This window comes from Cucurbita pepo, chromosome LG01, assembly GCF_002806865.2.
Source record: "Cucurbita pepo subsp. pepo cultivar mu-cu-16 chromosome LG01, ASM280686v2, whole genome shotgun sequence".
In the NCBI taxonomy this organism is placed as follows: Eukaryota; Viridiplantae; Streptophyta; class Magnoliopsida; order Cucurbitales; family Cucurbitaceae; genus Cucurbita; species Cucurbita pepo.
This window is the reverse complement of record NC_036638.1, coordinates 13,569,972-13,595,779: the sequence shown is the minus strand read 5'-3', so window position 1 is coordinate 13,595,779 and position 25,808 is coordinate 13,569,972. Positions and strand designations below refer to the sequence as shown.

The window sequence follows — 25,808 nt, the reverse complement described above, 5'->3', positions numbered from 1 at the left end:
AGAGTTATTGTATTTCATTAACGTAGTTTAAGAGTTTTTATTTACTTTAGGTTACAATTACATAATGGTTAATTATGGTCATTACGTATGAATGTTACAACTCTTGGAATGTCTTTAATAGTTTCATTTTGAGACTATATAAAGCCATGTATGTTGTATTTGTAAGGTAGTTGGAAAATGTAGTAAAAGAAGCATTTGTGCTTTTCTTTAGCCAATGGCTAAGTTTCTTTGCAATTCTATGTAGTTTAGGTTGCATGTAGAATCATTCAAGCTCGACATGATCAATCTTGCTTGTGGAGTGATTCGAATCTCAAACAAGTGGTCTTGCGCTGAGATATTTGATCAACAAGAATCATTCAAGCTAGACATGATCGATCTTGCTTGTGGAGTGATTCGAATCTCAAACAAGTGTTCTTGCCTTAAGATCTTCGATCAACAAGGTAATCCAAATCTTACTCCCCTTGTAGTGATTCCTTATCTTATCATGCAATGGAAATGGATCCACATCAAAGATGGGGAGTGTCAAAAGAACTTACAATGAACAGAGTTTTACTAGAGGCTATTGGGGAGACTTGTATATCTAACTCACATTCGACATGACATAGCATACTCCGTAAGTGTAATTAGTCAATTTATGCATTACCGAAGATGTCATCTTCAGACAACATATAGAGTATTACATTACTTGCAAGAGACTTCAGGAAAAGGAGCCTTATTTAAACAAAAACCATCCCCTTGCATTGGAAGCTTACACGGACATTGACTATGTTGGATTAATAGTAGATAAAGATCTACGACAAGGTATATACTCATCTTAGAGGTAATTTAGTGATATGATGAAGTAAAAAATATAAAATATAAAATATAAAATATAAAATGTGGAGTTTCAAGCTATTACACAAGGGCTATGTGAGCACTTATAGTTGATGATAATCTTTGATGACTTGTAGATTAAGGGACAAACTCAATGTTTCATGAGTTAGCATACATGAAGGTGTAGTATTGAAGGTGGAAGGTATAATACCTAATCAAATGTTGAAAGTTAGCTCCCCATTGTGTTTAAATTGCCTTGCTGCAGTGAATTTCTGATGGGGAACACATTTGAGTATTCAACAGTGTCCAATTTGTATCCCTGCGTTCACACTGCAAGCATTATGATATCAGATAAATCACAGTTGCCTCAATTGAAACGTAACAATGATGAATAGAAGAACAAATCAAGATGAACAAAAACTTGATGATCCATATTACCAACTCTAACTAAATTAATCTTGCAACTCTAGACCGTACTTCAAAAGTTATATTTGTTGTACTGGTGTTTCATGAGCTAGTTTTAGCTCAATGGGCTCCTAAGGGTGATCCACCGGATCATCAACCTCCAATCAATCACCAGTAATCTCCACAAGAACAAATGCCATTGGTGAAATGATGAAATCTGCTTATGTCTCTTACTATAATCTCTCGCCCAAAAACTTCTGATGCAAACTTCATTACGGTATGACAGTCTCCACAAGTTCTTAAGTTCTTTTTTATCCTAATTGGAGCACCGGCGGGAAGGCTGAGCAGCCCAAGTGCAAGAGCTAGTTTCTCGCTATGGTACCACAAACTCTGCTCCTTGTATGCTTCTGCCATGTTTATTGCAAATTCAGTTTCAGCCACATACCCTTTCTTCTTTACTAACTCCTTTACCTTCTCCAACATCTCGTAAATCTCCTGCGTTTTCTCATGCGACTTATCATGCACTGTGAACACATATGTTGAATTCTTTATGTCAATCCAGCTGCATCCTGGTTCCTTCCTCACTCCAATGGCTTCCATCTTTCTTCTAACCTCGTCGGCCTCGCGTAACATCCCATTACGTGTCAAGATGTTACAAAGCAGCACATAATTTCCAGGATTATCTGGTTCCAATTCAAAAAGTTCCTGAGCCACTTCCTTGCCCATTTCAAGGTTGCTATGATTCCTGCAAGCACTAAGCAGAGCACCCCATACAGAGGCGTCTGGTTTGATAGGCATCAGTTCTATAAACCTCTTAGCTCTATCCAACTGCCCAGCACGGCCAAGCAAGTCGACTATACACGCATAATGCTCATATCCAGGGTAAATACCATGCACTTTAGTCATTGAATTAAAGTAGAAGAACCCTTCTTCAACCCGACCAGTGTGGCTGCAAGCAGAGAGAACAGAAACAAAAGTAATATAGTCAGGTTTAATCCCCTCTCTCAACATTTGCTCGAATAACTGAACGACCTGGTTAGCATGACCGTGTTGTTGACAAGCTGCAATTATGGCTGTCCAACAAACCACATTACGGTCCACAGTCTCTTCAAATATCTGAAAAGCATCTACCAAGCTGCCGCACTTTGCATACATCGTGACCAAAGAGCTTGCAACACACAAATTCTTCACGAATCCAGATTTTATGATCTGATTATGGATGAGTGCTCCCTGATATAATGCTGCAAGATTTGCACAAGAATGAAGAACAGAGGAGTATGACGCTTCATCAGGTATTAAACCTTCCCTCCTCATCATCCAAAAATTATTGCAGGCATCTTCATAATTGTTATTATAAACGCATGCCATGATCATAATGTTCCAAGTAACAACATCTCTAGCTCCAATGTTTGAAAACAACTTCACAACGTCGTCAAACAAGCCACACTTACTATACATGTCAATCAGCGAGTTATTTACATAAACCAAATTCCTGACACCAAGCTTGAGAGCAACTCCATGAACTTGTTTCCCAAACTCCCAGTTACCAACATTGGCACAAGCACTCAAAGCACTAGAAAAGCTTACCTCATCAACAGCAGTTAGACTCTCGAGTAGAAGCGTCTTAAAGAAGAGAATGGCCCGATCATATAGCTTGTTCTGCAAGAATCCCACAATCATAGAGTTCCAAGACACTAGGTTTCTCAGGGGCATTTCCTCGAACACCTTCTCGGCCCTGCACATATCACAACACTTGGCATACATGTCAAGTAACGCACTGGCAACAAAGACGTCAGCATGGAACCCGTGTTTCCAAATCAAAGAATGCATCTGATCCCCATGAACAGAAGCCATAGTGTCAGTGCAAGCAGATAAGACAGCAGAGAAGGTGTAGTGATTGGGATAAACCCCAGAACACCTCATATGGTTAAAGAAAGCCAAGGCGTGAAAGGGTCTTTTAGAACGGGAAAATTGGGTGATAAGAGAAGTCCAAGAGACAACGTTCTTGGAGTCATGTGGGGTTGAGGAGAAGAACAACAAGGTTTGGTCGAGAGAACCAGATTTGGCGTACAAGTTGAGGAGGTTATTGAAGAGGAAAGGGAGGGAAAGGAAGGCAGTGGTGATGAGATGGGAATGAATTTGAGTGGCATGTTTCAAGGTCCGCCCTGAATTGATAAGGCTGTTCAGAGAGGTTGGAAGGGGAAGTAATTTACAACTCATAACTCGTACTCCTACATTAATCACTACGAGTTTCAACCAAAGATTGTTCGTTTGATTAAGAAGAGAGAATTTAAAAGGAACGGAAATCACTTACGATTCTTCGGCCACTTCGGTCAACAAGATTCACGAAACCCACTGCTGTTCTCGGCATAGAATCTTCAGATTAGGACTACTGCTCTCCATTTTTGACGGTCATAACACACAAATGTGATGTTTGCGTTGAATCAAACCCATGTTTCTATCGAACCTATTTCAAGCTCACCAGACATTCGGCCCATGGCCCAAACCCACCGCTAGATTTTAAGTCGTTAATTTAGTGGAAGATATGGGTTTATAAGTGTATCTCTAGAGGCCTTTTGGAAAAGCCCAATATGCTCAAAGTGAGGCTTTATGGAGAAGCCCAAAGCAAAGTCACGAGAGTTTATGCTCAAAGTGGGTTCGTGATTCCTAACATGGTATCAGAGTCATGCCCTAAAGTTGGTTGGAAAAGGGATAGTGAAAGAGATAAGAATGTGGAGGTTCGCGATTCCTAACATGATATCAGAGTCATGCCCTAAAGTTTGTTGGAAAAGAGATAGTGAAAGAGATAGGAATAGATAAAAGAGATGAAGCTGCCGTGTTTTATTATTATTTTCTAACTAAATGCTTAGAGGGTTAAGCAATTCCAGTATTTATAAGCTTATACACTGGACCGGAAATCAGATAAATTCAAATCTACTGGACCGGAAATCAGATAAATTCAAATCTACTAACAGTCTACTAACAATCTCCTAAAATCTTGGTAGTTTGAATATTTGAATCATATCTCAACTACTTTAAATCATATCTTCATTTTCAATACTTTGAATCATATCTCAACAAACTTAACCATAGAATCCTCAAATATCGAACAATGTGAGCCTCGAATGTGTAGTCAAAAGTGACTAAAGTGTCGAATAAATGGTGTACTTTGTTCGAGGGCTCTAGAGAAAGGAGTCGAGCCTCAATTAAGGGGAGGCTATTCGAGAGCTCCATAAGCCTCAACGGAGGCTTATAGTGTACTTTGTTCGAGGGGAGGATTGTTGAGGATTATTAGTAGTAAGTCCCACGTTGGTTAATTTAGTGGAAGATCCTGTGTTTATAAGTTAGGAATACTATCTCCATTAGTAAGAGACCCTAAAATCACTTATGAATATGAAAATCACTTAACGAAAAGGCCAAACAATTGTAACGATGAAAAATAATAGAGAACTAAAAGGAATGGTATATCATCATCCTCATCCTCATCAATAATTCCAGGCAAGATCATGTGACAAAAAGTGTGTCAGTGACAGACTGGTTTTGGCTGCTTCTTCTCTTTACTCTTCTACTGACTTGGTCGAGCTTTTCCGAGTTCTTCCCGACCGCCTCATTCCTTTCCTTCATTTCTTCATCTTCTTTCAATCTCCATCCTTAACCACTCCGACAGCCGCCGCTTTGTTCTTCAATCCACAATCATTATGGCTACATCCGATGAGGTGAGTTTTTCCTTAATCATTAATGGATGTGAAGATCGTTTGTTCATGTTCTTAGATTCTTGATCAATACCCACTTCTTAGTTTCTTCTATTTTTAACTTTAAACACCCTTCTCTGTGATATGTTTCATACTTCATTTGGGTAAGAGATCATTACCAACATCATGATAGATTAGAACAGAGCTATGGTTGATTCAATCTGTCAATTCCTTCACCAATATGTTATGGATTCTTACAGTTAATTAAGGCAATGGATGAGCCTCCTGTTTCTGAGAGGCCATCGAATGAACCCATTGGAGGAGAAGCAACAGAGCTGCCAGTTACTCCGTTCATGGAAAATGGTATAAAGGAGGAGTTCGATGCAGCTGACAATAAAGGAGAAGTGATACAAAAAGAGAGTCTGGAGGTTCCACAAAATGTAGAAGAACAAGCATCAGAGATTGTGGGCCTTGTTCCAAAAGCACAAGACGAATCATCAGTAATGGCAGAGTGTGGCAAGGGTCCAGCAGACAAGGAAGCAGAGAACAATGTTCCAGAACAACCTGATGAACCACAAAACAAAGAAGCTGAAGCGATTGAGGTTGTTCCAATGGAAGAAATGATTGGAACAGCTGAATCTCCAACACAACAGGAGTTTGTAAGTGCAGAGAAAGAGGCAAGTTGTGTTGTGGCAGAAGACACTACTGAATCCATTACAGCTTCCAAGAACAAAGAGCAGCAAAATGAAGAACATCCTGTGGTAGCAGGCAAGTCATTAGTTGATCTGATAGCACAAACCAAGATAGAAGAACCCCAAGTAGCAGGGCTTGAAGCTGCCAATGTACCTGAGGTGGAAGTAAAAGATGAACAAATTGTGAGCACAAAGGGAGAAGTGCCATCAAACCCCACTCATAAGCATTCGCACAATCTCTTATCCAAACTAAAACACTCATTGGTGAAGGCAAGGAAGGCCATCATTGGGAAGTCACCCACCTCAAAAACTCTTTCCTCCCAACCAAAGGATGATATTAAACTCAAGTGATGCTCTGCACTTAATAGCCAGATTCAGAGTTAAGTACTTATCAGAATATATGTTGTGAGGATTGGATTTTTTTTTGCATAGTTTCTTATAGTTGCGATGTAAAATTTGATATTATACCGTCATGTGTACATCGATTTCAAATTTGTGGATTTTGTGTGTGAAGTGATAAAGGTATTACTTAGCGTGTTGTCTGTGGCTACATGTTGGATGTTTCAATCATGTTTGTTCTCTGTTGGTACGAGGCCTTTTAGGGAAGTCCAAAGCAAAGTTATGAAAGCTTATGCTCAAAGTGACAATATCATATCATTGTGGAGGGTCGTGTTTGTCTAACATGGTATCAGAGCCATGCCCTAAACTTAGTCATGCCAATAGATTGGTAAATCCTCAAATATTGAACAAATGACTCCAAAAGAAAAGGAGTCAAGCCTCCTCGAGGGCAGTAAAAAATGACTAAGACTCCAAAGGAGTCAAGCCTCGGGAGGCGCACTTTGTTCGAGCGGAGGTGTTGGATGATGAAAGTCCCACATCGACTAATTTAGGGAATAATCATGACTTTATAATCCAGGAATACTCTCACTCTCTCTCTGTTGCTATGAGGCATTTTGGGGAAGCCCAAAGCAAAGCCATGGAGAGCTTATGCTCAAAGTGAACAATATCATATCATTGTAGAGAGTCGTGTTCGTCTAACAGCAACCACTCTCTAACCATAAACCTGTTTGGATGAGAACGAGGGGCTACATAGGTTAGACATTGTTGACTTGATTGAGGGTCACAACCCCTTTATGTTATGAGGCCTACTAGGAGGATATCAACTGAAATCTTTTAGAGAATCTGATAACAGTATCCATAACGGTATGATGAGAATTATAGGTTGGAATACGAACGTCAAAGTCGCGCCTCAAGGACCTACTAGCAATAGGTCCATGTGAATCCTGATAATGATGACAAGGTTCACAACGATGATGATGAAATGAGACGAGTAGAAAACATAAACACTAACTCTTAAAGTACTGTCTTTTTAGCCCTTAATCTCAAATTAACTAATTTAATTATTATTATTTGTTAAGATAACAAACTTGCCCTTAATTACTAATAGTTCAAATTTCAATTCTTTAAATGGAAATATAATAAATTATTTATTTAAATGGTTAAAATTTTAAAATAGTAGATAATAAACTCAAAATTTTAAAATTTAATTTATAATATATTTATTAATAAATGAAAAATAAATTAAAATTTAATTAGTTAAATTTATTTTAATAATTTAACTCAATACAAATAAAATAAGTAATTAATAGTTTAAAATTAATGTAGAAGACAAAATAAACGGTAAATAAAATTTACAAAAAGAAATTACCTCTAACTTGACAAAATCAACCCTCCAAAATTTTCTTCAAGAAAACGAGAGAAGGTGGGAAACGTGTCAAATTGTGATGATTTGTCCGTTTGAAATTTGTTTCATTCTCTTATCGCCACGTTTCGCCCTCCTACTGGGTTGCCACCTCAGCTGTCCACCTCATCACTTTTTCCCTCCTCTATTTGGATATAACATGATTTTAAATATGGATCATAGTATAAATTTATTAAAATGCACTTGTTTTCTAAAATATTATTTATGTGATACTCGAGTAAATAATAGGTATATGAGAGAAAATACTATATCAACAAGTTGTTGAACACAACTCTACGTGGGAAACACTCGCACACTTTATTAAAAACAATCGAAAAGAGATTTACAATACACTCGGTAGAAACTACTCTTCTGTATTACTTGTAATTTCTTAGGACGATGAACTAGGTAGGATGGAGGGTATTTATCTGAGTTTACCGTCTTTGTTTGAAAGAGGGGAGACTCTCTCTCAAGCTCATTCACTTATCATCGGTCGAGCTATTTCAGTCCTCTCCTTTACAGTCAAGCCGCTTCTTCGCTCCTTTTCTTTCTTTAACTATTCTTTCACTCTGTATGTAAACTCAATCCAATCACTACTTCCGGAACTTACTCCCCGAGGTAAAAGGTGTTTGTGCCCGCTCGCTCGGGTTGAACTACTGTTCTCTGTTCTTTCCGGAACTGTCAACTGGCTGGGGAATCTTAACTCTGTCTCTGATCTTTCTCCTTACTTAATTCTTGTGATTGTGTGAGTTATTCTATTCTTGAACAGTAAATCAGGTAAACTCCTTATTTCTTCTGCCGAACTACTGATTGTATTGTGATTCTTTCTCCGAAGCTATTTCTTCTTTCCCTAGGTAAACCGATCATTAAATTAACTCAACCAAACTCCTTTCTTCCCCCCTATACGCTGCTGCTATTTATTCCCTCTGTACTAAAGATTCATTATATCCTTCCTTTACTGTGGGAAAGTTTATACGGGGAGGTAGTAATCTATTCCTAAAATTTCTTACCTAAATCATTTTTTCTTAAATTTATTCCTAACATTTCTAAATCATTTTCCTAAATTTATTTCTAAAATCCTAAATCATAAATATAATTACTGGGCTTAACCCTATTGAGCCAGTAATGAAATTTTTTAACACAAGCTACTCCTTCTTTCTTGATAGCTCGATTATAAGAATTTTACCGTTAACATGTTTGGTTGAAATTGATTCTATATTACATGTAAGAACAAAGTATGCGGGAATAATCTGATAGACGTTATTTGATGATGATAATGACTACTTTTATGTGATTGAGTGGGTTATGGGATACGCGTTTGTTGTTGACAACGCACGTAACGCGTGTGACCAATTTTTAGGCAAGTAAGAGAGGAAGCATGCAAGCAGTTATAGAAGGACTCATACGCGGCTCAAATTCCCATCTCTCTTGCTTCATTTATTATATATTAAATATATTTCTACATTTTTCTTACTATATTTTATTTTTATTTTTTAGCACTTAATTCCCGCAAAAATAAATAAAAAAATTTACAAAAATAAAAAATAAAATTGGAGATTGAGTGTTTCAAAAAAATTCATTAATACTTTTCAACTTAAAAAAATAATAAAAAACTTAAGTACAGTAATAACACTCTTTTATTTTGAAAATATATATATATATATATATTAATTTTTAGATAACTTTTGAAAATTTTAATATTTTTTAAATATTTCTCAAAAATTAAAAATATTTTTTAAATATTTTTAAAAGTGTGAGGATATTTATCAAACTTATTTGAAAGTTAAAAGGACTTCTTTCTCTCGAGCCCTCAAATAAAGTACACTCTCATATTTTATTCGGCACTTTAGTCAATTCTGACTACACCTTCGAGACTCACAATTCTTTGTTCGATATTTGAGAATTTTATTGATGTGATTAAGTTTAGGGCATGACTCTGATACCATGTTATGAATCACGGATCTCCACAATGATATGATATTGTCCACTTTGAGCATAAACTCTCGTGACTTTATTTTGAGATTCTCCAAAAGGCCTCATGCTCACTTATAAACTCATGATCTTCCACTAAATTAACAAATCTAGGAATCGGACCCAATAATCGTCACCAACAAATGCTGATATGATATCTTAATCAATAAATTAAATTGATATTAGAAAAAATTAATAAAAAGGGAGATAAATATAAATATTGTTAGATGATAAAAGTTCCACATCGGCTCATTTAAGGAATGATTATGGGTTTATAAACAAAGAATACTCCTTCAATTGGTATGAAGCCTTTTGGGAAGCCCAAAGCAAAGCCATGAGAGCTTATACTCAAAGTGGACAATATCATACCATTGTGGAGAGTCTTGTTCGTTTAACATGGTATCAGAGTCATGCCCTAAATTTAGTCGTGCCAATAGATTGGTAAATCTTCAAATATCGAACAAAGAACTCCAAAAGAAAAGGACTCTGCCCTAAACTTAGTCATGCCAACTCAAGCCTTATCGAAGGTAGTTAGAAATGACTAAGACCTAACATGGTATCAGAGCCATGCCCTAAGGACAGTCCCTAAACTTAGTCGTGCCAACTCAAGCCTCCTCGAAGGTAGTCAGAAATGACTAAGACCTGACATGGTATCAGAGCCATGCCCTAAGGACTAAAGCCTCCTCGAAGGTAGTAAAAAATGACTAAGACCGTGCCAACTCAGGCCTCCTCGAAGGTAGTCAGAAATGACTAAGACCGGACATGGTATCAGAGCCATGCCCTAAGGACTAAAGCCTCCTCGAAGGTAGTAAAAAATGACTAAGACTCCAAAAAAGTCGAGCCTCGGTTAAGGGGAGGTGTTGGATTTTATAAACAAATATAAATTGTAAAGTCAAAGTTTAATTAATTGGTTGTATTTCTTGGAAATCAATCCCTACTAATCCTTCTTTTGGTTGGCATCGAAAAAGCTGTTTATGAACCAGCTAGGCACCCAACCAGAATCCAATATCACATGTCCTTTCTCCAACATTTACAACTCTTTTTTATTTTATTTTATTTTATTTGCTAATAACAATAATTTTCATAACCTTTTTGCGTCAAGAAAAAAGAAAATACACGTGGAAACGCATTAAACCTGCACGTGACTGGACGGTTAGCTACACGTGCTTATGTGCCAAGAGCTTGAGAGGGAAGGGAGGGACCATTCCACATGCCACGTTAAAGCGCTTTAATCTCCGCCCTCGCATTTTCAGTTGCCAGATGCGGCAACATCTCCACCGTTGGATCTCTTTGTTTAACCGACACGTGTCTCACTTGCTCTCTTTTGCGTCACTTTGTTTGCACTTGTTAGCCCACAATCCATTCTAGCTGTTTCAAATTTTAATTCTTTTAATCACGCGCTTTCTTACGCTACAACAATTCTTTATTATACCACGACACTCTAAAAACTGATTAAAGAGTGTTCATATAACTTAATAATTAAATTAATTTAGATTAATAAACCCAAATCATAATGTTGTTAGAATCATCCAACACCTCCCCTCGAACAAAACACGTCTCCCCTTACTCGAGGCTTGACTAAGTTTAAGGCATGACTCTGATACCATGTTAGACGAACACGACTCTCCACAATAGTATGATATTGTCCACTTTGAGCATAAGCTCTCATGACTTTGCTTCGGGCTTCCCCAAAAGACCTCATACCAATGGAGGGAGTATTCTTTGTTTATTAACCCATGATCATCCCCTAAATTAGCCGATGTGGGACTTTCATCATCCAACACATCCCCTCGAACAAAACACGTCTCCCCTTAATCGAGGCTTGACTCCTTTGGAGTCCTTTGTTTGACATTTGAAGATTTACCAATCTATTGACACGACTAAGTTTAGGGCATGACTCTGATACCATGTTAGACGAACACGACTCTCCACAATAGTATGATATTGTCCACTTTGAGCATAACCTCTCATGGCTTTGCTTTGGGCTTCTCCAAAAGGCCTCAAACCAATGGAGAGAGTATTCTTTGTTTATAAACCCATGCCGACGTGGGACTTTCATTATCCAACAAGGGTTAGATTGAACTTTTTAAAATTTGTTATATTGGGTTATGAACTTTCTTTCAACGGTTCCGATCACAAATCCAACCAACTTAAAACGTTGAGTTAGTTTAAAAGATTCTTTCGACCCAACTTAACCAATAGAGTTGAGGTAGACCGAGTTAGAGTTGGGTATGGGAAAGGTTAGTAAAAATGTAACAATAGAATGGGGGGAAGGGAGAATGAAGGAAGAAACCACCAATGAATGCAAATTACGTGTAAATAAAGGGGTCAACCCATAACCAATGGAGAAATGCCACGTCACCTCCACGACTACTATTATTCCCAATAAAAGAATTTAAAAAAAAAAAAAAAAAAAAAAAAAANGGGCTTCCCCAAAAGACCTCATACCAATGGAGGGAGTATTCTTTGTTTATTAACCCATGATCATCCCCTAAATTAGCCGATGTGGGACTTTCATCATCCAACACATCCCCTCGAACAAAACACGTCTCCCCTTAATCGAGGCTTGACTCCTTTGGAGTCCTTTGTTTGACATTTGAAGATTTACCAATCTATTGACACGACTAAGTTTAGGGCATGACTCTGATACCATGTTAGACGAACACGACTCTCCACAATAGTATGATATTGTCCACTTTGAGCATAACCTCTCATGGCTTTGCTTTGGGCTTCTCCAAAAGGCCTCAAACCAATGGAGAGAGTATTCTTTGTTTATAAACCCATGCCGACGTGGGACTTTCATTATCCAACAAGGGTTAGATTGAACTTTTTAAAATTTGTTATATTGGGTTATGAACTTTCTTTCAACGGTTCCGATCACAAATCCAACCAACTTAAAACGTTGAGTTAGTTTAAAAGATTCTTTCGACCCAACTTAACCAATAGAGTTGAGGTAGACCGAGTTAGAGTTGGGTATGGGAAAGGTTAGTAAAAATGTAACAATAGAATGGGGGGAAGGGAGAATGAAGGAAGAAACCACCAATGAATGCAAATTACGTGTAAATAAAGGGGTCAACCCATAACCAATGGAGAAATGCCACGTCACCTCCACGACTACTATTATTCCCAATAAAAGAATTTAAAAAAAAAAAAAAAAAAAAAAATGAAATTGGTTGCGTTGTGTGAGTTGGTGTATATATATAGAAGTGAGAAAGAGGCGAAACCCCACCATTGCTACCCACTACCACTGCTTCTAACGCCTCCTCCATTCCCCTCTGTGTTGAATCCGAAGAAACTCAAAAGCAAACCATGGCCGATCCGGGCACCGCCAACTGCATCGATATCCTTCTGGCTATTCTCCTGCCTCCTCTCGGAGTGTTCCTCAAATTTGGATGCCAGGTCTGTGTCGCTCTCATCTTTTCTTCTTATTTATACTTTGGTTAATCGATGTTGTTGATTTGATGAACATGTAAACCCTAATTCGGTGATCCACAGGTTGAGTTTTGGATCTGTTTGGTGCTAACTTTGTTCGGATACCTCCCCGGGATCATCTATGCTGTTTATGCTATCACCAAGTGATTCCGAGATCTGCTTCATCATGATCATCTTCAAACTGTGTGTTTAGTTTGATTTGTGTTATGTGTTCGTGTGCTTCCTTTCCTAAATTCTTTTTTCTTGTGTTTTGTGGCTGTTGTTGTTGGTTGTATTGATTGAATTGGTTGATGTAAACAAAATCCATCCTACTTTTTCTTCAACTTAATTACAACTTTACTTATATTTTAATCTTTGATTGTTCTTCACATATTCGAATTCATGTTTAAATAATTAGGAACAGATTAGGCACCAAATAAAGGAAGAACAGAGGCCCCACCCGTTGATATTTATGAATTATATATATATAAAACAAGGATGCCTATCACTTTACAACAAATAAGGTATCCAATTCCAATTCCAATTCCAATTCCAATTTCCACACGTATTTGGTCCTCTTTTTTAACTTTTCCTCAAAATGGGATTCAAACATCATCAATTCTTCAAAACAACTCACCGTCACATTTTTCTACCTATCCTCTTTTGAATGCCAATTTCTCGCCTTCATTGTTTTTAATTCATTTTAGTGTGTCGGTTCAATTTTGTTGAATAAATTTTTTTTGATAAAAAATCCTAAGTTGTCGCATCATTTATTAAATCAATTATTAAATTCGGAACTACTATAATGTTACGTGTTTTCATCAAGGAAGGATACCTTAGTAGGTCGAGTTCTTAGGGTAACCAAATATAGTTCATTAATTGATAGAACTTGACTGAGAACTAAGGCCGAATTCAAATGATTGAGCTCAGATGCCATCTAAATTAAAAGTTCACAGTATTATAAGGTCTTCATTTAGGTTTAGAAATTAGTTAGAAAATTTAGATTTCTCGAACTCTTAAGAGTTGGGCACCTTCAAAGATCCGACGACTTTGAAATCGAGAAACTCTAATATTAAGAACGTGTGTTATTCGCTCTTTAAATGACACATACACATGAAACTTTTTCCAGAAATCTGGTGAGGTAGCAATTATTTTAAACAATGAAAAGTAAAATTTAAATATTAAAATAAATGAATTATTTTGAACAAATCTCTGATTCTACCAAATTTGATCTAAACTTTTATATATTTTTTTTTTTCTAAAAAAAGATTTTTTTTTTTTTTGAAAGTGAGGTCTAATTTTTGGATAAAGTAATAGATATGCGTGTGAATATATATATATATATATATATATTATAAATATATATAATAAGAGAAAAATGGCAGACAAATTTTTTTGATTGATTTTGATATTTGGACAACTTACTTACAAACAACCCCTAATGCCATCTTCTCTCTTCGTCTTTAGCTTTACATCAATAATCTTAGGGGTGTACATTCAACCCGACAACTTGGACCAATCCAACCCGAACTATAAGGGTTGGGTTAGGTTGGATTAGCATTTTGGGTAGGGTTGGGTTTATTTTTCTAAACCCGAACTGAATCAGTTTGGTTTCGAGTTCGTGAGCAAAATTTTTGAGTTCACGCAAGCCAAATCAAAATATATAAAATATATTAGGAATCCTCCGGGCAGAATATTGTTTTGTTATTTTATTATTTTTTAATATGTTAGAGTTTATTTATTTATTTATTTTTTATTTTTTACCTCTAACTAATCATTTTATATTTTGGTTACTTTAATCAATTCTGAACAAATATCGGTTTGTAGTTGTATTTAGTTTTATGACAACGTTGACTTAAATTTTCGCTTTTTTTTTCAATAATTATAGATGGATTTGCGTTTGTTTGTTAACTTTTAATATATTTTATTTAAGATTGTATCCGAATAGTCATAAATTGGGATAAATAAAACTAAAAAAAAATTGACAACACAACCCGAACCCAACCCGAAAACAGAGGTAGGGTAGGGTAGGGTAGGGTAGGGTAGGGTAGGGTAGGGTAGGGTAGGGTTGGGTTGGATTGGGTTGTGAAAAATTTTGGATTGGATTGTGAAAAGTCTTGAGTTGGGTTGGGTTACCGATCCAACCAACCCAAACTTTTGGTTGGGTCAAAAAAATCTCTCAACCGGACCCAACTCGGACCATATACATCCCTAAATAATCCCATCATTCATTATTCTAATCCTATCCTATTCCTTCTTACACCCAATTATTTTTTACTATTTTTTTTTTAAAAAATTTCGACCTCCCAACATTTGCCAACTAAAAGTAAAAAATAAAAAAGTAGAGAGGTTCAAATGACCCGAAAATCTAACCAACCTAAACTACTCAACCCAAATCATAAAAGTGGTTGGATTGATATTTTGAAAAATTGAAAATTGGAGTTGATTCGTGGGTTGACACACTATGGCTGGGTTAGCTTGACCAACCTAAAAATTATGTTACAACCCAACCCTAAGTTGACTATTATGAAGATTAAAAATATTTAACGTTTGTAACAGATGGTAGTGAATAACTGTGACGATGTGACGATGATGAGTTGAGTTCTTTTTTTTTGTTGAAATAAAATAAATTTATGTTATTTAAAAGTAGATTTTTTCAGATATTCCTGTTGTTGATGACCCAATAAAGAAATGGGTCTAAAGTAAAGCTCATGGGCTACAGCCCACTGCAAGAAGAGACAGAGAAGATGTAGGGCTGTAGGAGACGAAGTCCATCGGACTCGGATACCTACCTACAGCCCAGCCCACGTGCAACACACTACAGCAACCACACCTTGACCCCAATAAACCACCGTCACCTACCCACCTGTGTTAACCCACTATTTAAGCCATTAGACCACGCGACCCATTTGCAAGTCACCACCCATCACTTTGCTGCAGAATCCAAGCTTGTTTGACCACACCGCCTACGCGTACATGTTCAATCGTCCACGACATAACCAAATTGCCTCTACACCAAGCCAAGTCATTCGGCTTGACCTTGCCTCTACTTGAGGCCAAGGTCTCTCAATGCAATATCGCGTCTCATCTTTTCATCTTGATCTCCATCAACATGGTCCATATGTCTTGACGTCATCCTACGTCTCGGGGTGTCGTCGGCCATCACAACTCACTCGGTTATGCCATCGAGAACTGGCCCACTTGTCTCTCATCTCATCGGGACATCTCGAACATCCATCCATTCGGGTTCTATCGAGGCATTAGTCGTCCCGTGCCTGTGCCATGTCATTTATATATACCGTACCGGATAGCGGGTGTATGTAGCAACCTCCGACACGTGGGTTGAGGCGCAATGCCGAAAAACTCATTTCAAAGGAAGTCGCCCGAGACACTCATCTCGGCACGCTCGCTCTCGCTGTGACACACGTATGTACCACAGGGTAGCTCACTTAGGCCACAGGGCCTAGGGGTGGTGGAGAGTTGACACCATGGTACCCCTACACTACATTTTGAGCCATTTTTAATCCACCAGGCATAGACATGATTTTGACAAACGGTCATACGGTGCCATGGAGCACCGTCTGGTGTCCAATTGACACCAAATTTGGCGAGCATTCATATTTCGTATGGATGGAATTAACTCCAGAACCGTATGCCCGAATTCCTTCTGGAACCTCGAATTTTGAGGTTAAGGCACGGGACCCTACCCGGCCCTTCAACAAGCTTATCTTTGTCCCTCTTGTCTATTCGATGTCTCTATCTTGTTAATGTCTTGAATTGTCTTCAATTCCCACTCTGTGTGGTGTATTAGATGATGCACCATCCTCCTCGGTCGCATCATGGAACTTGTCTAGGCCCTCGTGTGGCAGGTGGACGTCGCTTGAGGGTCGCCGCTTCTCTTGTCGCAACGTGAGGGTCACAACCTCCTCTTTTCATAGTTAGGTTGTGACACAAGGAAACCCTGTACGGATGACGACAACATTGCAAGTAAAGACCACGACACATGGTAGGCAATATATTGATTGATCCACTTATATATATTTGGAATTTATTGTTTAAAATGTTATATTTTATCTCAAAAGGCCTCCAAGTTTGTAATATACATTTGGTATATAGATTTTTTTAGCATGTCTTGTAGTTTACTTGTATAGACATCGAGCATTCGTCTTTTTTAGTGACCCATATACTTGTTAGTAAGATTCGACCTACAGATGACATACTACTCGAGTGATCTTTAGCAAACCTTGAGCATTGGCTACATTCTAGGATCACACAGGTACGTTGTTGTCGATTTTCTCGTACCACCATTGGCGAGTAACGATCAACGTCACACCAGGACAACAAGTTCGAGGGAGAAAAAAAGAAAGAGAAAGTCATTAGGGTTTCGGAGTTTATTAGGGAAGAAACGTTTTCTTATTCAATACTCGTTTTTATTTTAATTTTAAAACTTTTGAATGATTTGGATAGATATAGTTAAATAGGGAAGGAGAAGTAGTTAAATGTTATGGATGATATTAGATGCAAAGAAGGCAAGAAACATAAGGCATGGAAGAGCAAGCCAACCCAAACGTACGAAGGTGATAGCAATAAATAATGATTATAAGGTTACTATAAAGGGTAGGAAGTTATTGGATCCTATGAATAAATAATACAATATCAATTAATAATCCTCACGATCATCTCAATATTTGAAAATTAAAAGCGCCACCAAAGACCAAATTTAATTGCTCCAACCATGAACAAGATCATACGCATATATATATATATATATGCATATGAATCACAAGAATAAAAAAGAAAAAAAAAAAAAAAAAAAAGAAAATCATGACGAGGAAGAAAGTGAAGCTGGCTTACATTGTGAACGACTCCGCAAGAAAGGCGACATTCAAGAAGAGGAAGAGAGGGCTTATGAAGAAGGTGAGTGAATTGAGCACCCTTTGCGGGATTGAGGCATGCGCCATCGTGTTTAGCCCCTACGATGCTCAGCCTGAGCTGTGGCCTTCCCCCATCGGCGTCCAGCGCGTTCTCTCTCAATTCAAGAAGATGCCCGAGATGGAGCAAAGCAAGAAAATGGTGCATTTTTCAGACACCCTTTTGTTTCTTTTCAAAATTGAGTGTCCTAACACAAGCTGCTGCCCTTTCCCTTGACACAGGTGAACCAGGAGACGTTTCTGCGGCAGAGGATCGCCAAGGCCAATGACCAACTGAAGAAGATGAGAAAGGACAACCGGGAGAAAGAGATGACGCGGCTTATGTTTCAAAGCCTCACCGCTGCCAAAGGCCTTCATGCACTCAACATGCTTGACTTGAACGACCTCACTTGGCTCATTGATCAAAATCTCAAAGACATTACTAAACGCATTGACTCTCTCAAGAAGCCTCCGCCCCACTCTCAGCCACACCCTCACCCTCACCCTCACCCTCAGCCGCCTCCCCCGCCCCAGACCGCCGCCTGGCTTATGGAGCTTGTCAGCCCTCAGGACCAAATGGGGTTCGTCGGGGATGACATGCTCTTGCCCTTCGGAGATCAAACTTATAGCCATAATAATGCAATGTGGTCAAATGCCTTTTTCCCTTAGCTTTCTGTAATTTTCTTTTCTGGGTCTTGCACACCAACTCCTTCCACATCCACATGCACTCTATTCTACTCTATTCTCATCATAATTATCAATTTTCTTTCATCTTTTCTATATTATTACATACCAACTCAACCCAAATAATTTCATAACCTAACCCAAATCATCAAGTTTCGTGTTTTATCGAATGTGTGCCTAAATGAAGACGTTGGTGCCAAAATTAAGTTTATTGGTAAATTACAAACACTAAATCATTACATAAATAACGATCCAACTTCGTTTTGAAGAGTTTTTATGATTGAATTATTGTAATATATCTCAAAATCGGTACAAGAATCAAAATTTGTGAATAATTTAGGGAGAGGAGCAATAATAGTGAATAGCAATTTAGGGAAACAAATTGAGGGAATCCAAATGGATTGTTGATAATTGATGACAGAGTAATTAATATTAGATTACATTTAATTTTGGAGAGCTTTGAAGGTAATTTAGTGTATTACCAAATATTAATTATAACTTTTCCTTGATGGGATTGATGCAACCAAATGATTAATGTTTCCATTTTATGCACCCAACAAATTTATATAATTCTCATTCCCTTATTTTCTTCTTATGGTAATAAAATCCTAAAATACCGTCTTATCTTAATCTTCTACACACCACACGGTAGTTCAAAAATGAAACATATACGTCTAATCTATGAGTTGTTCGTTCTTATGTTTTAAATAATGAAATATTAATTTGAAATTAATATTTATGGAATGCTTTATAAATAATACAGATAATATAGACGTGTCAATCTAGTTCTTGAACTTTTAAACATTTCTAATAGATTTCTAAACTTTTAATGAATAAAACCCTAAAATATTATCGAGTTAGTTCTTGTAATTGTTTAGAGATCAAATTTGACCTTTTAACTCGTCCAAATGAAGCTTGCTCATAATCAATCACATGAGTTGAATTTTCTTACATAGCATGGATACGTTGTATACATTATAAACCCGTGCAAGTGTTGGGACTTGGGGTAATGCCAATCGTTCAATCTATTCCAATATCTCAATGAACCGGTGAAGCACGATCTTAATTTCTATTTATCTCCAAACTTTACGATGCCTTTCATAGAAGCTATTTTCAAGAACACATTATTGCTTACCTCAAACTCTAGATCCCAATATCGTGTAAGATTCCTAATTGCTTGTAGAATCTCATTCATGAAATAAATCAACTTTGGTTTCAGTAGTTTACGTTCTCCAACTTCATCTCAATACACAGGAGTTCTGCATCTCTTCCTACAGAAGGCTTCAAATAGTATCATATTGATGATCGTTTGTAACTTTATTATACGCAAACTCCACGACATGTCCTCTAAAGTTTGATTTAGGCATTCGGTCTAATTGTCTCCTTATGGATGAAAAGTTGTCTTGAACACCCGCACATGATAGACAATGATACTCTGTAAAATCTAATATCTCTTTCGTATATAAATGTCCTCAAATGTCTACTGAATATGGAGATTTCTCTAGTATGAAGTGTGCTGATTTGGTAAGTATGTCAATTATGCCTATATCATTATGTAGTCTTTAGTTGTTGCACGATAAAGTTCGTAGCTACGTCCTATCACTTCCATTCTAGTACATTTAAAGGTTGTAACAAGTATGCTTTCTTTTTTCTTTGTGCTTTGACAAGTTAGCAAATTATAACACATCTCTCTTTATACCTCACTACCATAATTACTTAGCTATTGGGATGTATCAAAATGAGAAGTTATGAGCGTTTGTCAATATCTCTTATTTAAGTTCAAAATTTTTTAGTATGCATAACCATTCTTGCCATCTTCTTTTTCATCTCTAATAGATATCAACACTCGATTAGATATTGATTTATTTGTTGAGCATTTATATGTTAGGATTTATGACCTAAAGTGTAACGACCTTAGATTTCTACTAGCCTAAAGCCGCTACCATCTTCATAACATCATCTTTTATGCGGAAATAAGCATTTAAACATCATCGTAAAACATTCCATGAACTTACATATTTCAAAATGTTTTTAAAACAATATAACGAATTATTAAATAAGATGAAGTAATATTAAAATTGAAAAATGCCCTCTACCAACCTATTATCTAAAAATTTAAATACAAATATTCTATGCATGTATCATGGTCTTTATTTTCGATGCCGTCGTCAGCCTTACATGGGTGCCTTGCCTTTACGAGAAAAATAGGAGTGACACATGAATTGAGTATTTTATGAAATACTCAGTAAGTGACCCCACTAAATGATTAGGGACCTATCGTTAAAATCATTATAGAGGTATCTCTAGTCCGTAAAAAATTAGATGTGTAGTACTTCCCTACATGCGACCCACACGTGCGAGCGTGAGTCCACCAGGCGGTTCGCACCCCTGGACCCATCATAGTCGGGTTAGTTGTCTGTAGCCAGACGTTTGGAGGTCAGCAAACCCTCAAATATCATGCAAGACATGATGATGATGATGATCATCATCATCATAGTATACATGTTCGTATTCATCATCATAAATAGGGAAGTAATCCGACGTAAATGAACATATAATATGCATGAGGTCTCTATAGTTTTTATCTTAAATCGTTCTTATGACACAACCCTATACATCATTCACATATTAGTCTAGGTAATATGCATGTATTGGTCTTCATATATTCATCACCATTAACATCATTAGGGTTGTGTCTTCGAAAATTTTCATCATAATACATCCTGGCATGTAGTACATGCACCTCATCTTAAAATGGAATATCATCATATTAAGTCATATCATTATGCATCTTACATCATGATGTTATCATATATCATTGTCATCATGTCATCATGTCATCATGTCATCATGTTATATCATCATCATATCCTTATATCGTTATATCGTCATGTCATCATGTCATCATGTCATCATATCATCATCATCATCATCATACCATCGTCATCATATAGCATGATCATAACATCATATAACGTCACCATATAACAACATCATATCATCATATAACATCATATTGTACTACTTCACATCATCATCATCATAATACATAAAGCATAAATGACTCGTGCAACATTGGACACGTTTCGTCATACACAAGACAAGGTTTTCGACCGAGCCGATAGTAAGGCCACTTACTTGGTTGGCCTTAGCCAAAGTTCTATGTACTACAACCCCGTTGACGTCTTCCTTCTTATCATAACATTTTTATCATATCTTCCATGGGTGTATTGGGGTTTTACCTCATGCAAAAAAATGTCTTATTACATGCCATTCATAACATATATCTTAACATTTCATATGTGTCATATCATAAGCATATCAAGTCATACCATGCACATATCATGTCATAAAACATATCTTCGTATGTGTCGTATCATCAAACGTATCATATCATAACATATCATATCGTTCACATTTCAGATCTTAAATATATCGTCAAATACATTGTATCATAACACTTATATCATATCATTCACATAGCATATCATAACACACGTCATAAAATTTGCATAACGTATCATAATCATATCATTTCATAACATATATCTTATTTTCACGTATCATACCTTGATTATATCATCAGACACATCATATCATAACATATATCATATCATAAACATATCATAAGCATATCATGTCATACCATGCACGTATCATAACATATATCATCAGACACATCGTATCATAACATATTATAGTCATATGGTTTCTGTCATAGCCCAACTTTCAAGATTTCGAGAAATTGGACCACGAAAAAAAGACGAAAAAAAATAAAAAAACAAAATCAAAATAAAGTAAACATTGGAAACGTGGAAATTATAGTAAAATTTTGCATGATTTTAAAAGTCATACAACACCACTATCAAAGTTATTTACAAACGGAAAAAAGGCATGGGATACAAAAAGAATACAATTGATTGACGCCCTAGGTCGACACCTCTTTGTGATAGAGCAGCTCCTGAGCACCTCCCAACCTCGACTAGTACATGAAGAAGAAAGGAAAAAGGGATGACTCAGTAAGCAACCTACTTGTAGGCTTTCATCGCTTCCTTCTTCTAGTAGGTTCTTACGACTTTCCTTTTGTCCAAAACCATGTTTCACATGATTCATCATTATTCATCTACCCTTGTAGTCCTTAGTCCCTCATTGGGACTAATTTATGGCATCTTGCCATTTGCCTCGACTATTTCTACAATCAATAGAAGCTGTTCATGCCAAACCACCTACTCGCGTAATCCCTGATCTCTTCTAAGACCGGCTTACGAAGTCACAACGTCGACCTTGACTCGTTTCTACACTCAATAGGGGGCTCTCATCTTGACACCTACCCATGTAATCCCTAGTCCAACAAGGATTGGTTTACAGGTTCACCTATTCCTACACTTAATGAGGGCTCTCCACCTACCCGCGTAGTCCCTACTCTAACCAGGGCTTGTTTATAGGTTCGCATGTTTCTACGCTCAATAGGGGTCTATGTCTTGAGCTAACTACCCATGTAGTCCCTAATTCTTCACTAGAATTCGTTTAACGGGATTAGGGCATTGGCCCTGACCCAATTCTACACTCAATAGTAGCTCAACTAGTTTCGTGATCCTGTAGGCTACTTAAATCATGTTAATATACCGTGGAGGTCAACTAAGTTCTTAGGGGCATTCATGTGGAGGTCTATAGAAGATTTATTTAGGATTTCTCCAAAATAGCTGTCAGTCTCACACAACTAAGGAGGAAAAGAAAGATGTTCTCGTGGGATAGTGCATGTGAGAAAAGTTTCAAGGAACTTAAGCACCGACTGGTTACAGCGCTGGTACTTGCAGTACCAGATAGCTCAGACAATTTTGTGGTCTATAGCGATTCGTCAGGAAAGGTCTAGGTTGTGTCCTGATGCAGAATGGCAAAGTCATAGCCTATGCTTCGCGACAGTTAAAGGATTACGAGAGAAACTACCCGACGCATGACCTGGAGTTAGCTGCTGTAGTATTTGCTTAGAAGATATGGCGACACTACCTGTACGGTGAGGGTATACAAATTTTCATCGATCACAAGAGCCTGAAATACTTATTCACTCAAAAGGAACTCGACTGAGACAAAGACGCTGGTTGGAGTTAGTCAAGGACTATAACCTTGAAATAATGTATCACCCAAGTAAAGCTAACGTCATAGCTGACACTCTGAGTAGGAAGACTGCTCACTCTTTGGAGTTAATTACAAGGGAGTATATGTTGTAGGAGGATATGGCGAAAGCTGGAATAGAAGTAATGGCAAGAGGTGCAATGGGAAGATTGAGTCAACTTAGGGTCCAGCCAGATCTGATGCAATGAATCATAAATGCTCAGAGCAATGACCCTCACTTGTACTTGGTTTGCCAACAAGATGAGGCAGAGAGGGAGGAAGGATTTACCATGTCTTCCAAGGGAGGATGACTATGGCAGGGGCAACTATGTGTTCCCGCAGATGGACAAATCAAAGAAGACCTCCTGGCTGAAGCACATGAATCTCTGTATTCAGTACACCTTGGTAGTACCAAGATGTATCGTGACCTGAAGAAGTGTTATTGGTGGCTAGGGATGAAACGGGATGTTGCTTTCAAAGTTAGTAGGTGTCTCACTTGTCAACAGGTGAAGGCCCCTAGACAGACATCCCACAGTGGAAGTGGGAGGATATAGCCATGGACTTCGTAACCGGATTACCCAAGACCTCGAAGGGATACACGGTTATTTGGGTGATTATTGATAGACTGACAAAATCCACCCACTTTCTCTCAGGTAAGGCTACTTACACAGGGGATGAATGAGTGAAGTTATATTTGGAACAAATTGTCAGATTGCATGGAATTCTGGTCTCCATTGTGTCAGATAGAGATTCACGTTTTACCTCCCACTTTTGGAAAAGTTTGCAAAAAGCAATGGGGATCCAACTCAGATTCAGTACACCCCTAGATTGACGGCCAAACCGAGAGGCTGAACCAGGTTCTAGAAGACATGTTGCGAGCATGCGTAATAGACTTCGCCTGTGGTTGGGACGAATACCTGAACCTTATAGAATTTGTAACGACCCAGGCCCACCGTTAGCAGATATTGTCCCTCTTTGGGCTTTCTCTTTCCTTCCTTCATTCGTGTAACGACCCAGGCCCACCGTTAGCAGATATTGTCCCTCTTTGGGCTTTCTCTTTCCTTCCTTCATTCGATGTGGGACCGCCCCTAAATCCACCCCCCTTTGGGCCTTTCTCTGGAGTCCTCGAATAAAGTACACCCTTTGTTCGACACTTTAGTCACCACCCCCCTTTGGGCCTTTCTCTGGAGTCCTCGAACAAAGTACACCCTTTGTTCGACACTTTAGTCACTTTTGACTACACCTTCGAGGCCCACAATTCTTTGTTCGACATTTGAGGATTCTATTGACATGGCTAAGTTTAGGGCATGACTCTGATACCATGTTAAGAATCACGACTCTTCACAATGGTATGATATTGTCCATGACTCTGATACCATGTTAAGAATCACGACTCTTCACAATGGTATGATATTGTCCATGACTCTGATACCATGTTAAGAATCACGACTCTTCACAATGGTATGATATTGTCCATGACTCTGATACCATGTTAAGAATCACGACTCTTCACAATGGTATGATATTGTCCATGACTCTGATACCATGTTAAGAATCACGACTCTTCACAATGGTATGATATTGTCCATGACTCTGATACCATGTTAAGAATCACGACTCTTCACAATGGTATGATATTGTCCATGACTCTGATACCATGTTAAGAATCACGACTCTTCACAATGGTATGATATTGTCCACTTTGAGCATAAGCTCTCATGGCTGTGCTTTGGGCTTCCCCAAAAGGCCTCATACCAAAGGAGATAGTATTCCCCACTTATAAACCCATGATCATTCCCTAAATTAACCAATGTGGGACTCACTCCCAATAATCCTCAACAGAATTTGCATATAATAATAGTTACCAAACGATCATACAGATGGCACCTTTTGAGGCCCTGTACGGGTGAAGGTCAATTTTTTGGGAAGAAGTGGGAAGGAGACAACTATTAGGACCATAATTAGTCCAACAAATGAATGCAGCAGTGCAAATGTAACGACCCTAAATTTTCACATACTCAGAGTCGCTACTAACGTCTCATGCTCATCTATAATGCGGAAATATAACTCTTACATGAACATAATTGATAACGTAAACTTCAAAAAAACGTTTAAAACAACTTCTTCTCTGGAAAACACAGCCATGGTCTTACGTGTTTAAATATGAAATACTGAAATTTAGAGAAAACAAAAACAAATACAAAATAATTTAAAACAATGAAATGCAAAACAACCTATTCTAACTTAAGACTAGAAATTTAAATATGAGTCTACCCTATGCACGTGCCGCAGTCTCTGCTCGCGATGCCGCCGTCCTCCGTACAAGTGCGCCTTGCCTTTACCTGAAAAATGATGTGGCACACGGCCTGAGTATTTC

The 25,808-nt window shown here is 37.7% G+C and overlaps 4 protein-coding genes across 6 annotated transcripts; 3 read left to right on the top strand and 1 right to left on the bottom strand.

The window, feature by feature from the left end:
- Positions 1-842: 842 nt before the first annotated feature.
- LOC111799515 (putative pentatricopeptide repeat-containing protein At3g23330) lies at positions 843-3,643 on the bottom strand. Of its 3 annotated transcripts, XM_023682877.1 has the most exons (3): positions 1,384-3,643; positions 1,252-1,266; positions 843-1,143 (listed from the first exon to the last, which is right to left on the bottom strand). In XM_023682877.1, the coding sequence occupies exon 1, from the start codon at positions 3,436-3,438 to the stop codon at positions 1,387-1,389; it is 2,052 nt and encodes a 683-aa protein (XP_023538645.1). In that variant the 5' UTR covers positions 3,439-3,643; the 3' UTR covers positions 843-1,143; positions 1,252-1,266; positions 1,384-1,386. The 3 variants fall into 3 exon arrangements, with proteins under 3 accessions (XP_023538645.1, XP_023538639.1, XP_023538655.1); XM_023682871.1 differs by having other exon boundaries at positions 843-1,266; XM_023682887.1 differs by having other exon boundaries at positions 843-2,953; positions 3,533-3,643.
- A 1,054-nt stretch (positions 3,644-4,697) lies between these two features.
- LOC111799674 lies at positions 4,698-6,152 on the top strand. The gene is made up of 2 exons (XM_023683114.1): positions 4,698-4,934; positions 5,171-6,152. Exons 1-2 carry the CDS (start codon positions 4,917-4,919, stop codon positions 5,951-5,953), a joined length of 801 nt encoding a protein of 266 aa, XP_023538882.1. The 5' UTR covers positions 4,698-4,916; the 3' UTR covers positions 5,954-6,152.
- Positions 6,153-12,503: 6,351 nt separating this feature from the next.
- On the top strand, positions 12,504-13,099 carry LOC111799776 (hydrophobic protein LTI6B-like). Its single transcript, XM_023683257.1, has 2 exons — positions 12,504-12,713; positions 12,810-13,099. The coding sequence occupies exons 1-2, from the start codon at positions 12,624-12,626 to the stop codon at positions 12,891-12,893; spliced, it is 174 nt and encodes a 57-aa protein (XP_023539025.1). The 5' UTR covers positions 12,504-12,623; the 3' UTR covers positions 12,894-13,099.
- A 4,450-nt stretch (positions 13,100-17,549) lies between these two features.
- On the top strand, positions 17,550-18,304 carry LOC111799732 (agamous-like MADS-box protein AGL80). Its single transcript, XM_023683188.1, has 2 exons — positions 17,550-17,798; positions 17,879-18,304. Exons 1-2 carry the CDS (start codon positions 17,550-17,552, stop codon positions 18,302-18,304), a joined length of 675 nt encoding a protein of 224 aa, XP_023538956.1.
- The last annotated feature ends 7,504 nt before the right edge of the window (positions 18,305-25,808 follow it).